We start from the raw sequence: 18,045 nt of genomic DNA, 5'->3' as shown, positions 1-18,045 counted from the left end.
TTAAACCAGTTGAGGACACCAAGGCAAGAGACGTGAAGTAACATGCCCAAGGTTATGTAGCCAACACATGTCAGAGCTCAGATTGGAACCCACTGTCCAATGCTACCTAACCCCGTGTAACTAATTCTCTTTAGACTTAGTAACAATGAAAAAAAAAAAAAAAACCAACAGATCACATACAGGCAGGCGAATCAGTTTCTTATGGTATCTTTCCACGCGCCCGAAGACCTCCTGACAGTAACGCCGGAGTTCATCCAGCTCTTCCTCGATGACGGCCGCATCCAAAGGCTCACTCTTTTCTATAAGCTGTTCTCCTTGGGCAATTATCTGCTCAATCTTATTGTGGTTTAGTGAAATTTCCTGCTGGAAGGCCTGGGGAACACAAATCTTGTGTAAGTTTTTTATTGTTCACGGTGACATGAAATAATTACAAGATATATATTTAGAAAAACCAGGCAGGGGATATTGAATTTACCATACACAGTGACAAGCCAAGAAGCTATTACTTTCTAAAGTCAAATATAAAAATTTTAAATCAGAACAGGAGTCAGAAATGGAATCGTCAGAATTCCATGACCAGAAAGGCACCTTTGGCTAATGAAATTTACTGCCACAGATGGTGTGGGTAGAGAATCACAGGAAAAAACATTTAAACCCATCACAAAGTTGATAGCACTGGTTATCCCTAATGAAAACCAATGGTAAGCAATACAGTGCCACTGAAATAAATTTAACATTTTAGAGAGTTAATTAAATATTTTAATTTTAGATCTTCTGATCATATGTCAAACATGACTAAGAGAAACCATCCAAATGATAATGTCACAAATTCTTCTCAGATGATTCTTTTATTGGTTCAGGACATAATCAGAAAAGATTATAATTATCTGAACAACAAGGAATTTGGGGGGATTATTTAGACTCATTCTACAAAGTTGAAAAGAGTTAAGCTAGTGGGGACAGATTTCAGGGACAAATTTTAATTCAATATAAGAATAAACTCTGTAAAAGTTGAAATTACCCACTAAGGAAAAGGCTGCTGGGAGAAGGGAGCATGGTGGTGAGCTCTGCGACCCTGCCAGAGTCTAAAAAGAGTCAACTACCACTTGGTAGAAATTTCCTGTTGAAGGTTTTAAATATTGGTTTGTCTGTGAAATGACTCGGAGGAGTCAGTGGGGAAGGGGTGGGGCTATCAGGGCTCGCTACTTTCCGATTTTTTCATCCTGAGAATCTATGAGAATCTATGATTTTTGTCATCCTGAGAATTTATTCTTGCATAATACTCAAGTTGTTAAAACACTCTTCCTTTTAGGGACTCCTTATATCTAATGCGTATCACTATTTAAATTTTTAATTAGCCACTGCGTTGGAACTGCACGGTGAAACATATCAAATATGCTTAAAAATTAACTTGGCATCTAAGGATGTGGAATATGTGGAATGAAATCCCAACATGAGCAAGTTGGAACATGGAAGTCAAATGAACTATTTGAAGGTGCTAGAAACAAAGCAGAAAAAAAAAAAACAACCAGCCAAAAAACAAGATTCCTAACACCCTGGCAATGAAGTTAATAATTAAAAGTATATAGACTAATGGTAGTTATCTCTGGGTAATGTTCTTTATTTCATTTTTAATACATTTTGTATTTTCTGAATTTTTTTTAATCGAGAACTAACTTTTTCAAATGAGTTCTTTACTTTGTTCTTTACAAAAGGATCTACAAATCCCTTCCTCTTCGCCTCTTCTTCGCAATTTGAAAAATCACTACTATCTTACCTTGAGTTGCTTTATTTTAGCTTGAACATCGCACTCAGAAAAATGCTCAATATTAGTGAGCTGTAGATCCATCTCTGTCAGCCATACCAGAATGCTGTCCCGAGCAGTCTCAAATTCCTCACGCTGGCCAATGAAATGCTGGATGTGAAAAGAAAATGATAAAAAACTAAAATCCACATGCACATATGGAGATGACACTGCCAATTCCAACGTTCTTCTGGAAAGTCACTTTCTCAACAAACAATGAGAACTCTGTAATCCTTTACCATATAAATTACCCTATAAACCACTCTTGCCATCCCAATCTTATAAAAATCACTGAGATTATGTCTGAATATGTTCGCATGGCCCAATCCTGTCCTCTGGGTCTCTAAGTGACAGAGGAGGCATAATAAAGACCTTGAGTCTGCGCAAGATGGAGGTGACACGCTTTTGCAGGTTGTCCCATCTCTGGTTGCCGTCGTGAACCATCTGCTTTAGGCTACAGGCGGAATCAGTGCGGTTCTCTCTGGCCAGGCGACGGTACTGCTTGTTGATCAGTTCCAGCTGGGTGAGGCTCTCGTGCACCTGTCGCTGGAAAGCCTAAGACCGCAGAGAAGCATGTCAGTGAGGGGATCAGTGAAGGGCTCTCAGCAAGGGCACTGGCCTCATCCTACAGTGAGAGGGAAAGGACAATTTCTAAGGAGGGTTTATTTCCCCTTATTAAACCAGAGTAATGGGATCAGTGGGGCTAAAGGACAGGGCATAGATCAAACAAAAATATGAGAGAAATTGGTAAATAGGAATAACTATATATATATATATATACACACAAATACATATACATGTATAATATACACATGTTCCTATGTTATAGTTTTCAAAATACTGAACAGTCCAAAAAAAATTTCCCATGAAACAAACTGATTACACAAATATTTATGTGTGCTGAAATGTGAGTCTGAAAGGTTCAGAAATTTCTGATGTCAGTACTGAGAAAAGAACGATCTGTGAAAGATGTAACCTCCTAAAAATCCAGAAACTTCTTTAATTCTGATGTCCATTAAAATAATTAAACCCCCTTTTTGCAGAAGTTGTCTAAATGCCAGCTATTATTAACTTTTAAGAAAAGCAGTTTAGTAAAATACAAGTAACCTTAAATAGAGGAAAGTTTGGAACACACTCTGTTTCTTTTTTGTTGTTCCCATGAATTACTCAGTTTTTACAAAACATTTTAGAGCTGATGCACCAGCTTACATGGTAGTGTCTATTTATTTATTTTTTTTCCTTTGCAATCTTTTATTTCTACCATGTTCTATCAATCGTATTCCATTCTTGGCCCAGGTCACATACTTTGGGCAAATTTCATAACTATACCATCACTTTTAATGATGAATAGTTTTTAAATGATTAAAACATAGTCCAATTCACTTGTATCTATTTATTTTTAAGGTTACCCTATGTACACTTTAGAGTTTCTGAAGTAAAATACTCTTCTTTCTCTCTGCAAGATAGCATAGTTCTGCCGTAAGAATCAATTAGCCAAAATAAAATGAAGTTTTTTTCAAACTCATGTATATGATTTATGACTGACATTGATCCTGACATTGGACAGAAAACTGTACTATCAAGTGATCTGTACTCATCTAAATCACAAAATTCCGCTTCCTTTGGTCCAATCCACTGTTTACTTGCTACCACATCTATGCCTCTGATACGGCTTTCCTTCTGAGAGTTGCTTTCAGAGACTTTGTCTTAGTAAGTCTAATCTCCTATTCTATAAGACAATTTAAATTACTCCCCAGAAAATGAAGCAATAAGAAAAGTTCAGCTTTGCCATTACTGGGAGTCACAGAATACGTTCTCCCACTGGAATGATGGTAGGTACCCCGGGGCAGGTACCCAGATCCATCCCAAATTTTCATGCATTTGAACAGGAAAAGACTGTCCTCAAACAACATTTGGTGTTTTTTTTTTTTTAATTTATTTGTTTCTTAAGAAAGAACATTAATTATTATAGAAGCTAACCACATGGCTAACTTTTGCCATAAAATCTGAGAGTCTAAAATAGCATCAAAAAGGACCGTGCATAATCTGCTTTGTAGTATAAGCCAATTATAGAAGGTTTAATCTTTATGAAGCAGAGCGTAGTGAGATGGAGTACATGAATACCTCCCTGGCACTGGTTCATGCCGGGAGGACCTGAACTCTACTGTACAGCCCACTGTGGCTTTTCACGAGAAATTTTCTATGGGAAAACATTTTAGATACGAAATTATTTTCCTGGAATTTGGTGGTAGAGTTATGCATAAATCCATATTCGGACATCAGAATAACTCTTATTTACTTTACATAGCATTTGAGCATTTTTATAAATTGCTGTAGTTGCTCATCTAGGACTCCTTGATTTTAAATCCCACAAGCACAAAAACCAACCTTTGTATTTACTCTAATAGGGCTTCAGTAAATGCCACGTAAACTGACATTACAAGGTAAAAATAAATTCAGTTGGATTTGGTTGGAAATTTAATCTTATCTTTAAGCATCTCAGGAATGATTAATAAATTTAATCTTATCTTTAAGCATCTCAGCAACCAAGAATGATTTTTGTAAGATGCATGCATCGGGACTTTGCTGTCAATATCTATGGGCACATATCTGCCTGTCAGGGGGAACTGATGGAAAAAGAAACTTCAAATGAAAACATGGTGAACTTTAGGCTATGTCAGGTCCTCCGTGAAAATGAGTGGCTGTTAGGGTTGTATCATCCTGCGGGGACAGAGCGGACTCAGGATCGCACAAGCAGGCCAGACATTGGAGTCGGTGCAGCTATTTTTTGTCTCTGTAACTGAAAAGTCTTGGCGACTCAAGAATGGCACTGCTTTTCGTTATTAATTAGAAGTGGCTTATGATTAAAGTGTTATTTAATTCTGGAGCCAACTCTACTTTATCAATGATGTAAAAATACATATGCCTATTTTCTAATTAGATAAAGATCAAGAAAATATATTTGGAAGAGAGATTTTGATAGTATGAAACATCATATTTTCATCTTAGATAGTTGATGATAAAGAATTATGAAGTTAAAAAAATGCCAACATTTTTTGGGGAATCATGATTTATGCTTTGTAAGAGAATTTCTTGCCAATAAGACTTTATTTGTAATTCTTGAGAATCTTAACGTAAAAACCTCTTTCCCCCCGTTTCTTTGCCTACCTGTGGGGCAGTAATAAAGATGACCACAAAGTCACCACCCAACTGTTTCAACAAATACTATGCAAGTGAACAGTCACTTTATGTCTTGAGACATATTAACTGGCTATGCTCATATATGGCACATTAAGGATCAAATATTTGGAATTATAAGTCACCTCAAATTTCTTTAGTTCTTCCTTGGCAACTGTATAGAGCACCCCGGAAGAGCTTGGGAAGGCAGCTGTCCTTTCTGAAATCTTGAGCCAATCTTCAAAACGAGAATAATCATCCAGAAACTTCTGCCACAACCGCCACGTCTCTTCAATTCTGAGACAGAAAATGAAAAGAAAAAAAAAAAAAAAAAAAAGCAGGATCCGATTGTTTGAGACTGTTTATGCTCCAGAACCCTGATGCCTGCAACGGGATTAAGAGTGCCCAAACAAGCAACTGCTGTTGTGCCAAACAGTGTGCCGTCAGCCAAGTGTGAGCACAGCGATAAAGAGACAACTTTCTGGGCTAAAATGAAACAGCTGTGAGTTCTGGGGTTTTTTTTGTTTGTTTGTTTGCTTTTGGTTTTTGGAATAAGTCAAATTGTGTATTACAAGCACAACTGTTCTGTAACGTGAACTGTTCTGTACATGTGGGAGGGAGCTCAGAAGCGCAACGCCGGGTTTGGGGGGCACACTCATGCCACACTCATGTTCCACTGAAATAAAACGAAGGTCTCAAGATGCATGGAAGTCCAACGTCAAATTCACCCTCATCAAAATTAACCTATCACAGGAAGACAAATATTAACCTTTCAAGAGTTCTCCAAACACTACAAAGGATTGTATGCTGTAAACAGTTATGATTATTTTCTAACCCATCACTATTTTTTATGTCTTGAATTTCAAAGGGTTTTTCTAAACAAGGATAAGGTCTTTGTTTTATTATTTCATTTTAAATAAAATAATATTACTTTTCACTCTGCTAGTTCTATAATAATATACTTATTCAGCAAGGGCATATTTTTATTTTTCTGAATTATATTTAAACTGTTAGGTCAGGTATAATTCTTTTATACATTACAGTATATTTGTATACAGTATATTTATATATAGTAGACCCCCCCCCATCTGTGAGGGATCTGTTCCAAGATTCCCAGTAGATGCCTGAAACTGTGGACAATATTGAACCCGTATATATACTATGTTTTATCCTAGACATAGGTATGATAAAGTTTAATTTATAAATTAAGCACAGTAAGAGATTAACAACAATAACCAATAATAAAATAGAATTATAATAGTATACTGTAATAAAACTTATATGAATGTGGTCTCTCTCAAAATATCTTACTGTACTGCATTCACCATTCTTTTTAAAATGTTTTTATTTTAAAAAATTTTTTTAAAGATTTTATTTATTTGAGAGAGAGACAGAGAGAGAGCACAAGCAGGGGGAGTGGCAGGCAGAGGGAGAGGGAGAAGCAGACTCCCCACGGAGCAGGGAGCCCGACGACAGGCCGTGGAACTCCATCCCAGGACCCTGCGATCGTGACCTGAGCCCAAGGCTGACGCTTACCTGACTGAGCCCCCCCCCCGGCGTCCCTGCATTCACCTTTCTTGTGATGATGTGAGATGATCAAATGCCTATGTGATGGATGATACTACATGAATGATGTAGGTGTGTGACTAGTGTTGGGCCACTATGGTGGGGGCGGCGGGGAGCTACCGTATGACCTTTATGCTTACTTATTTTCCCAACTAAATGTAGATGGCAAGTTTGGGACACCAGAGCTCCTTTTGCACACTGCAACCAAAAGGAAACAGTAAACAGTGGATGCCCTGGGTAGTAGTTGTTGCTGTTGTGTTTTGTTTTTTCTCTCTCTCTTTTGGGTCCTTCCTCTTTCCCAGCTCTTTGAACCTCGCTGCTTACTTGAGCCTCCTTTCCATGGACATGGCGCAAATGTTTCTCCACCGCCGGTCCAGGTTCCGCGTCGCCTGCTGGATGGAGTCACACTCCGCGTCTGTGGCGCAGGCGTCGCAGTCGTGCAGCAGGACCTCACACAGGTTGAGGACGGAGGCCACGCCCGTGCTGTGTTTCTCGATGTCTCTCTGAAGCTCCTGTGGGGAATGAGACCTGCTTTATTCAAATACTTGGATGCAGATGAGAGAACCTGCAACAGGCTTCACTGACTAAGAAATGGTGAGGCAAACCCTTGACAAGTATCTCCTTTCCTTGAATGCATGAGGTTTCTTCAGCGTCGCTATGAAATATGGCAAGCTCAAAAACGGGAGAAGATGAAGCTAGAGATATTTTGGCTATGTGAGCTATGCCAAAATATAAATGGAACAAATGAAATACACTACATTAATTACATTAAGAGTAAAATTAGCTTTTGTAGTGGTTGAAGAATAAATCTTGCCCCAGACTCTACTCTATAGATACATCACTTCCATTTCGATCCACTGATCAATCAGTCAGTCAAAGGAATACATGTGCTCTTGTTAATAGCTGGCACTTAAGAACTGGGATTTCATTTCCAAAGTTCTGCAAACTGTTTAAACAGTTAATTCTGCCATCATTAAAAAGTACCAGGGTTTAAAAGACCTAGGTTCTCTATCATATATGACATCATAACATCAACAGCTTCCCCAGTGACCAATTTTAAAGGTATGACAGAAATAGAGAGATGATGATGATAAATAAGGCACTGGATTTCCCCAGTATCACACCATGTAGAGTCTTCATATTAACTGCATAAAATGGAAATGCAAAATGTACGTTATTTTTTCTATTGAGCTTTTAACTCAATTTGTTCAAGGAATTTCATTATTAAGAGAGGCTACTGGTATTTTTTTTGCCCTATTCATCAAGGTCCTTAATGTATTTTCCTTGTCTTTAAAACAATTCTTGGATGTGCCTAGCTTTTCTCTTGTTCTAAAGATAATTCCTCAACTTACTCAAATAGCTGAAATTTATATTTTTGTGTGTGTGTTCTTCCTCCTATTTTTCTCTTTAACACCGTGTTTCAATGTCTTCATGCAAACATCAGCTTATTGTCAAATGCAATAAGTATCTTTGATTAATATTTGGAGATTTTATGAAATAGACAAAAGAAGATAGATTCTATAAAAAATATTTCTATTTCACTAAACAGTCCTTTCATATCTCTTGTGTAACCTCTTTCAGTTATGTGGAACTTATCACAAGAACTGCTGGTCTAAAAAATATAAAATTGAACTCAATATTTGCTCAAAGATGAAGACAGAGACATCTGTGAATGAGATCATTAGGTAAATTCTAGGTCTTAAAGTGCCTTTTGTACAAGGATATACATTTGGAAGTAGTGTTAGGTACATGAACATAATCAATGCATTTTAAAAAGTTAGAGCATTTTGATTTAATTTTCCCCAAGTACTCAAAAGGTTTTCTTCCAGCTTTATTGAGATATAATTGACATATAACAACACTGCATAAATTTAAGATGAACAATGTGATGATCTGATGTCTGAATATATTGTGAAATGATTACCACAATAAGTTTAACATCACCTCACATAGTTACAATATGCATGTGTGTGTGTGTGTGTGTGTGTGTGTTGAGATCTACTCTCTTAGCAACTTTCAAATATGCAACACAGGATCGTTAACTATAGTCACCATGCTGAACATTACATTTCTAGAACATGTTCACCTTATAACCGGAAGTTTGTACCCTTTCACCACCTTCATCCATTTCCCTCACCATCACCCCCATCTCTGGCAACTACTCATCTACTGTTTCTATGAGTTCAGTTTTTTTTTTTAGAGCCCACATATAAGTGAGATCGTACAACATTTGTCTTTGTCTGTCTGACTTATTTCACTTAGCATAATGACTTTAAGATTCATCCATTTTGTTGGAAATGGCAGTATTTCCTTTCTTATGGCTGAATAATATTCCATTGTGTATATATACCACATTTTCCTTATCCTTTTATCTATTGATGGATACTTAGGTTGTTTCCATGTATTCACTGTTGTAAATAATGCTTCAGTGAACGTGGGGGGTGGAGATACCTCTTCAAGATAGTAATTTCATTTCTTTCTGAAACCTACCCAGAAGTGGAATTCCTAGATAATATGGTATTTCTATTTTTAATTTTTTGAGAAACATCCATAATGTTTTCCATAGTGATGATACAAATTTACATTCTCACCAATAGTGCATGAGGGTTCTGCTTTCTCTACATCCTTGCCAGTACTTGTTATCTTTTGTCTTTTTTGGTAATAGCCATTCTAACACGTGTGAGGTCATATCTCATTGTGGTTTTGATTTGCATTTCCATCATGATTAGTAATGTTGAGCATCTTTTCATGTACCTATTGGCAATTTTAATATCTCCTTTGGAAAAAATGTCTACTCAGGTCTCTTTCCCATTCTTTAAATTGGATTATTTGGGTTTTTTTTGCTATCGAGTGGTAGGAGTTACTTATATATTTTGGATATTAACCCTATCAGATATGTGGTTTGCAAATATTTTCTCCCATTCCAGAGTTTGCCTTTTCATTTGGTTAATCATTACTTTTGCTTTGCAGAAGCTTTTTAGTTTCATTTAATCCAACTTGTTTATTTTTGGTTTTGGTGGTTGTACTTTTGGTGTTATGTCTAAAAAATCATCACCAAGATCAATGTCAACAAGCTTTTTCCCTACGTTTTCTTCTAGGAGTTTTATGGTTTCAGGTCTTATATTTAAGCCTTTAATACATTATTTTGAGTTCATTTTTGTAAGTGTTGTAAAATAGGGGACCAGTTTCACTCTTTTGCATGTGAATGTCCAGTTTTTCCAACATCATTTTTTGAAGAGACTATCCTCTTCCCAGTGGGTATTCTTGGCTCCCCTGTCAAATATTAGTTGACCATATATGCATGGGTGTATTTCTGGGCTCTCATTCTGTTCCACTGGTCTATGTGTCTGTTTTTATGCCAGCATCATACAGTTTTGATTACTACAGCTTTGTATCATAGTTTGAAATCAAGAAGTGTGATAACTCCAGCTTTGTTCTTTCTCAGGATTGCTTCAGCTCTTTGGGGTCTTTTGTGGTTCCATACAAATTTTAGAATTGTTTTTCTATATCTGTAAAAAGTGCAATTGGAATCTTGATAGGGATTGTATTCAATCTATGGATAGCTTTGGTTGTATGCTCATTTTAACAATATTAATTCTTCTAATCTATAAATGTGGGCTATCATTCCATTTGTGTCTTCTTCAATGTCTTTCATCTGAGTCTTATAGTTTTCAGTGTAGAGATCTTTTAGCTCCTTGGTTAAATTTATTCCTAAGTATTTTGTTGTTTTTGATGTTATTCTAAAGGAATTGTTTGGTTTTTTTTTTTTCAGATAGTTCACTGTTAGTGTATAGAAATGCAACTGGTTTTTGTATGTTAATATTTTTATCCTGCAACTTCACTGAATTTGTAAGTTCTAACAGTTTTTTGGTGGAATCTTTAGGATTTTCTATATGTAAGATTATGTCATCTACAAACAAAGAATTTTATATCATCCTTTCTGATTTAGATGCCCTTTATTTTTTTTCTTGCCTGATTACTCTCTAGTAGGATTTTGAATATTATGCTGAATAGGCCTGGTGAGAGTGGGCATCCCTGTCTTGTTTTAAATCTTAGAGGAGAAGCTTTCAGCCTTTCACCATTGAGTATGATGTCATATAGCCTTTATTATGTTGAGGTACATTTCTTTTATATACCCACTTGGTTGAGAGTTTTTATCCTTTGAATTTTGTGAAATGTTTTTTTCTGTATCTATTGAGATATTATTTTTATATTTCATTCTAGTAATGTAATATATCACATTTATTTTTATATGCATATGTTGAATCATTCTTGCATGCCAGGGATGAATCCAACTAAATCATGGTGTATGATCCTTTTAATGGGCTGTTGAATTTGGTTTGCTAGTACTCTATTGAGAATTTTTGCATCTATATTGATCATGAGTATTGGCCTATAGTTTTCTCCTCTTGTGGTGTCCTTACCTGGCTTTAGTATTTCTCGCCTTATAAAATGAGTTTGAGAGTGTTTCCTTCTCCTCAATTTTTTAGAGGAGTGAGAACTGGCTTTAAATGTTTGGTAGATTTCACCTGTGAAACCATCTGGTGCTGGACTTTTCTTTGTTGGGAGGGTTTCGATTACTGATTTGGCCTCTTTACTCATTATTGGTCTGTTCATATTTTCTACTTCTTCCAAATTCAGTCTTGGTAGGTTGCATGTTTCTAGACGTTTATCCATTTCTTCATAGTATGTTATTACGATCCTTTGTATTTCTTATAATGTCTCCACTTTCATTTATAATTTTTATTTATTTGGGTTCTCTCTTTTTTTAAAGATTTATTTATTTGAGAGAGAGAGAGAGAGTGAGCACATACATGAGTGGGAGGGGCAGAGGGAGAGGGAGAGAAAATCTCAAGCAGACTCCTTGCTGAGCACAGAGCTTGACACAGGGCTTGATCTCATAAACCTGAGATCATGACCTGAGCCGAAATCAAGAGTCAGATGCCTAACTGGCTGAGCCGTCCAGGTGCCCTTCTTTGTTTTTCTTGGTTAGTCTAGCTAAAGGTTTGTCAATTTGGTTTATCATTTCAAAGAACCAGCTCAGTGTTGTTAATCTTTTATATTGTTTTCCTATTCTCTATTTCATTTATTTCTGCTCTAATCTTTATTATTTCCTTTCTTCTGTCAGTTTTGGGTTTAGTTTGTTCTTCTTTCCTAGTTTCTTGAGAGGTGAAAAATTATGTTGTTTATTTGAGATTCTTTTTCTTCATGTATGCATTTATCACTCTAAGTTTCCCTCTTAGAACTGCTTTTGCTGCACCCCTTAAGTTTTGGTATGTTGTGTTTCTTTTTTTTTGTTTGTCTCAAAATATTTTTTATTTTCTGTTTGTTTTCTTCTTTGCTCAGGAGTGTTGTTTAATTTCCATGTATTTGTGAATTTTCTAGCTTTCTTCCTGTTAATTGATTTCTAGTTTCACATCATTATGATCAGAAAAGATCCTTAATATAATTTATATTTTTTTGAATTTGTTGAGACTTGTTTTGTGGCCTAACATATAACCTATCCTGGAAAATGCTCCATGATCTGAGGTAGGGGGTGGAGTGCCACTGACCAGGTTCTGCAATCAGCTCTGGTTGGGTGAGGTCCCAGGCTATGCTCCCTGACAGGGCAGTGCCACTGGCTGGACTCTGTGATTGGGTAGGGCTAAGGCTGAGCTCTGCAACCACTTCTGGTTAGGTTGGAGAGCAGGCTGTGATCTTAGACTAGACGGCGCTACTGGCTGAACTCCGTGTTCAGGTAGTGCCACGCGTGGGGCTTTGCAGTCGGACTGGGTCTCAGGCTGGCTCTTTGATTGTGCAGGGCTGCGGGCTGTGCTCTGGAACTGGGTGAGGTGAGAGTCTGGGCTTTGCCATCAGGTGGGCTGCTGGCTGTGCTACCCTACTGGGCAAGGTCACTGGCTAGGCTCTCTGATAAGGAGGGACCTCCAGCTGTATCCCAAAGGGTGTAGAACTAGAGACTATGATCCATGGTTGAGCTGGGTCACTGTCCAGGCTTTCTTGTCATGTGGAATCACAGGCTATGCTTGGTGATTGGTTGGGGTCACTGTCTGAATAAGGTTGAAGGCTGTGTTCTGCAATCAGACAAGGCCATAGGCTGGATTCTATTGCTAAGTGGGTTTGTCATCTGGGCTCCATGGCTAGCTAAGGTTTTAGGCTGGGTTCTGTGGCTGGGCGAGGCTGTAGGTTGAGCTCTGAGCTTGTCCAGAGTCACTATCCAGACTCTCTGATTATGTAGGGCCAGAGGCTATGCTCAGCAGTTGGGTAGGGCTGCTGGCTTGGCCCCTTGCTCGAGCAGGGCTGTTGGATGGTTCTGTGGTTGCTTCGGTTCTCTAGCCAGGCCTCCTGGTGGGAAAGGATGAAGGCTATGCTCAGCTGTTGGGTGGGGCTAGGAATTGTCTTCCCTGCCCAGGTCAGATGGTAGAAAGGGCTCCAAGGTCAGTATGGCCCATTGTATGGGGACCAAAATCAGGCAGAACTGCCAAGTGAACTCCCAGGTCAGATAGGGCCAGTGGCTGGGCTCTGCTGATGGGCAGAGATGCAGGCTGGGATCTCTGCTTGGGTGCAGCGGCAAACAGGAATACGATTTGCTGGTAGCAGTAAGCCTCAGCCCCCTTCTCCCTCACTAAATGCTCCCCAGTAATCAAGCATCAGAAGTTCCCTTAGTGGTTCTCATGAGTTGAGACCCAAGTGGGCCTCCTGGGAAGGATGGGGAAGCCGGGGGAGCCAGATACCTATACTGGCCAAGTGGTGCCCTCTTGGTGCAGCTCCGTGCAGCCAGGAAGGATAATGCAGTCAGAGTGTGACTATACCTCTTACCCTTTTAATGTGGTCCTTCCTGGTCTCTGGGGTCCAGGCTGGTGCTTCATCCTTACCCTTGGGTTTGGGGAGTTTTACAATGGTGCCTTGTCTATAGATGGTTGCTTGTTGGTCTTTTTGGGAGGGGGACTTAAGTCAGAAATAACCTATATGGCCATCTTGATGATGTGATTCCTCCACATACTTTTGGATCTACCCCAGAGCAGATATTCACGGCCAGGGTATAAAAACCAGAACTGTAACTGATGGATTGCTGGAGGCTCAGTACAGACAATTGAGTTAAAAATTCCAGAGGATCCAGTCATTGGAGGGGGCTGCACAATTTTGTGAAATTTACCTCCAGGAGCTCGGCCAGGTTCCCACAGTAAATATCAGAGAAAAGACCCCTTGTACATCTGCTCAAAAGTTTTGTTAAATAAGCCTGAGGGGGGGTTATAATTATGAGTAAGTACTCTATTACAGATAAAGAGTTTAGTCTCAGCTTTAACCTCCATCAGTAATGGTCCTGAATTGACACATAGGGTCTCTGAATTAATACTTCTTCATTTATAACACAGAGAAATTTGACAAGATGTCCTCTGAAGCCATCTCAAGTCTATGTATATTTCTGCCCAATTAAGTATGTACATTGGCAAGAGAAACATACAGAAACTCCAGGGAGGGGAATAGAAGAAAATGTATTTCTTATGAGTTTAATCTTTTTTTAAATATTTAAGAGAATTTTCCCCTTTGGAGATAGATTACTATTTATCTGTCTTTTACAACATGGATCCCAGATGCTATAATTTTTACAGCATCATGGTTAAACATTTGCCACAAAGGAAACTGTGGTGAATATGATAGGATTGAAATAAAATTTACTAAGCACCCACTTTGTGCTAGGTGCTGTGCTAAGTGTTTTTCACATTAATTTTTATAATAACACTGTGAGCCATGTACTCTGATTATCAGCATTCTATATACACAAGGGTTAAAATAGTTCATTATTCAGGTCATGCAGAAAAGTGGCGAAGCTCAGATTTGAACCCAGGGAGTCCTTACTTTTAACCACTGGTATACAGTTGTTGTTTTTTTCAACTTTAACTTAAAATTGAATTAAAAGGCAGTATGAACAAATATTAATACATTAACAAGTCAAAAATTACTGCTAAGCTTCCCTTTTCACTCCTGATTCTCATTTTCCAGAAGTAACCATTTCCATCTCTTGTAGCTCTGTCTTTGGTTTTAACTTCTGTATTTCTAAGTGGCATGTTTATGTTGCTAGTTCTTGATTTTTAAATTTTAGACATTATCTATGCTTCTACAGTAGAGACGGAATAAACTTCTACCTGACTCAACGTGGCTCCAGTTACTGTTTCAGCACATCTTATAGCTGAAGAGATAATGATTGTTTGCATGATTTTGGTCATTTAATATGGTTACTTAATATTTTTTGTATCTAAGCAACAAAATATCTATGGTTATATTTCTTTTCTTATATAACTTTTTGTGTTATATGGAATCAGTAGCTCTCTCCCTCTCTTTAAAAATGACTATTCCTAGCTTCTATCCTTTCTCTATGGAGTTAATAAACTCCTTCCAGTATGGTTAAGGTAATCAAGGTAATCAAGTAATCAGGTAATCTGGTAATCAAGTTCGACTGTCTTATTCCTTGGAGACATCCCTCCCAGAGCACCCAACTCCCTACTCCAATCTGAACAGTGATGCTCCAGGCTGCGGGGCAGCTGGTATCTGGGATAGTCCCTCACCATCCATCCTGGGCATTGGCTTCTCTCTCTTGTGTTGAATATTATTTTTCTTCTCATTTTAATATATGCAATCTATCTTTCATAAGCTTCCTGAGAATGTATGCATTAGGAAGTAAGTATTTTATATATTAAATGACAGGTATAGTGTCATAAATTATAAATAATCTTCCCAGCTTTTTGATGGCATTGTGTCATTATCTTTTAGCTTTCATCCTTATTTTGGAGAAACCAGACTTTTCCATCTTGGAAACCTTCAAGATCTTCTCTTTGTCTCCCGTGTTCTGTAATTTTATAATGGCTTTGCTTTGTTTTTAATTTTCCTGGGCATTTGTAGGACTTGTGCTCTAGAAGTACAATTGACCCATGAACAAAGTGGGGTTTAGGATCGCCAACCCTGCACACAGTTGAAAATCTACATATAACATTTGACTCCCCCAAAACTTAACTACTAATAGCCAAGTGCTGACCAGAAGAAGCCTTACCAAAAACATAAATAATCCAATAACAAATAATTTGTAGGGTATATGTATTATGTACTGTATTCTTACAATAAAGCAAGCTAGAGAAAAGAAAATAATAAGGAAGGGAAAATAATCTACAGTACTGCATATTTTGTTGCATAAAAAGTCCACAAATAAGTGGACCCACACAGTTCAAACCTATATTGTTCAAGGGTCAACTCTACACATTTTTCAGCTTCTTTTTACATTACGACATTGATAATTTCTTACTCTCTATTTTCTTTATTTTTTGTGGGGGACTTTAATGGAATAACTGAATTGGATTTTAAAACTCTTCCATGAATTCTGGCTGTGATATAAGGCTGGCTAGTGACATGGTGGGAGCTGGGGCAATGGGGTGGGAGTCATATTATCTGGTACAGAGCATTTCCTTTTTTTTAATTCTTTTTTTTAACATATAATGTATTATTTGTTTCAGGGGTACAGGTCTGTGATTCACCAGTCTTACACAATTCACAGCGCTCCCCAATGTCCATCACCCAGCCACTCCATCCCTCCCACTCCCCTCCACTCCAGCAACCCTCAGTGTCTTGTTTCATTTTTCCCTCCCAGAGCATTTCATTTAATCTATTTTTCATATAGTGGCTTCAGTCTCAATGGTACCCTGTAGTCCCAAACCCAAAGTCCCTCCGGGTTTGCCTCCTCCAGAGAGTAAGCCTTGGGTATTCTGCTGGAGTGAATGAGGCAGAGTGGTCTGGCTAGCTTGGATTAGAGGGAATCTGCCAGTCAAACCACTCCTTCTTCAGACTTTCAAGAAATCTTCCATTTTAATGCCCTGCAGACCTACTCTTTCCACTCCTGGAGCCTTCTTGGAATTCTGTGGCATGAGTCAGATTTCTATCCTCCATTCTGCAAACACCAGTAACTATTCATCTATCCACTTCTGCCTTCCAAAATTCTGATGGCTGTCTGTCATCTCTATCATCTTCTTTCCTGGTCTCTTTGCCATTGTGGGTTTTGACCTTTTTTCCCCTTTCCTATAATTTTATTGGGGTTTAGAAGTAGGTCAGGCAAATGATAAATTTGCCATACTTAATTAGATACTGTTTTGATTGTCTTACATTTGCCAAATTACAGTACTATTAGGATTTTAACTGTTTTTAAACACTTCTCACTGGTAGACATCATTACCATGTTCTCCAGGAGTATTCAGGGAACTGGAGGCCAACTATAACCCCAAGAGCTCAATTATCAGAATTTCAAACATGAGAGAACCCATCACAGGGCTTTAACCTTACAAAAATGGAAAAATGTCCTGCTAACAATTTTTTTTTAAAGAAGAAATGTTTTTGAAATAATCCCAATATCTAAAAACTGTATTTTAATATCTATTTGCATTGGTTTAAATAGTTCATAAAATAAAGTAAGTATATAAACTATTTCATAAGATTTCATAAATAGGTCTGTTTATATTTTGTAGTATTTTTAAGTTAAGCAACTTGGCTATCATGGCCTAAATGCAAGGGAAGTAACAAAAGTGTGGACAGAATCTTCAAGGATAATCTAAGGGCATGGAGTAGCAATACTTTTTATGGGGGTTTTATGGCATTTACTACTAACCATTGGAGTCTGCTAAGGTTAGTAAAAATAAGGAAGGGGAATAGGAGGTAAAAAAAAAAAAATCCTTTCTGTATGTGTTTTTCATGGTCACTCTTCTTTTGCTTTTTTTGGGTAGTGTATTGTATGCCGGTGTGATGTGCTGTCTTTGCTACACAAATGAAGGTAAAATTACAGTGTGTGGTCTGAAGATCATGCAACACTTCTCCCAAAACAAAATGTTTTAGACTCTAAAAACTCTAAGAATACACCGTAATCTTTCTTCAAACACTACATGCAGGGGGAAAAAAAGTCTCTTTTCTATGTATGTAGTAGTGGGCTCATGACCCACAAAGAAATAAATAAAATGTCAGCTCTGTTATAGACACATTACTGAGGCTCAAGCAGCTTAGGATGTCTTCTTGGTGGACCAACGACATTAACCCCATGACAGCATATCTTCTAGACTCAACTCCTTAGTGACATGGGACCTGTTTGCCCCACAGACCTGCCCTGCCCAAGCCTCCCCTTTCTCAGCAATCTTATGTCTAGCTTCCTCCTGATTTTCCATCTCAATTCACCATCTCACATCTGCTTCTGTATCCTGACCAGGATGTTCAAGAGCCTACTTACTTCCTTTAGTTGTTTTAAGTTTTACCTGCTGCTCCGTGAGCTTCTTCTGTATTTCATCTGAGTCACAGGAATCATAGACTATGGGCTTGGCGAGCTCTGACTCAATGTGAGCCAGCCAAGTCCTCAGGCTGCTCATGTTCTTATCCAGCTGCTGTACGGCAACCAGGGTCTCCTTCAGCTTCTTTACCCTGTGGGCAGAGGAGAGACTTCACTCAAGTTTCCCTTGTGGGCAAAAGTGAGCACT

The 18,045-nt window shown here is 38.0% G+C and overlaps 1 protein-coding gene across 2 annotated transcripts in view; it reads right to left on the bottom strand.

Annotated features, from left to right (window-relative positions):
• Positions 1–18,045, bottom strand: part of LOC110583170 (nesprin-1) — an 86,145-nt gene that overhangs the window by 24,529 nt on the left and 43,571 nt on the right. For both annotated transcript variants that reach the window (XM_044917406.1, XM_021693220.1), the window contains 6 exons: positions 17,827–17,989; positions 6,872–7,059; positions 5,128–5,278; positions 2,177–2,359; positions 1,778–1,915; positions 181–372 (listed from right to left, as the gene is read on the bottom strand). In XM_044917406.1, coding sequence (XP_044773341.1) covers positions 181–372; positions 1,778–1,915; positions 2,177–2,359; positions 5,128–5,278; positions 6,872–7,059; positions 17,827–17,989 — 1,015 coding nt within the window. The remainder of the gene's footprint in view (positions 1–180; positions 373–1,777; positions 1,916–2,176; positions 2,360–5,127; positions 5,279–6,871; positions 7,060–17,826; positions 17,990–18,045) is intronic.

This window comes from Neomonachus schauinslandi, chromosome 8 (assembly GCF_002201575.2).
Source record: "Neomonachus schauinslandi chromosome 8, ASM220157v2, whole genome shotgun sequence".
NCBI classification, from domain to species: Eukaryota; Metazoa; Chordata; class Mammalia; order Carnivora; family Phocidae; genus Neomonachus; species Neomonachus schauinslandi.
The sequence above is the reverse complement of the archived record's forward strand: the minus strand, read 5'-3'. Positions and strand labels throughout refer to the sequence as shown.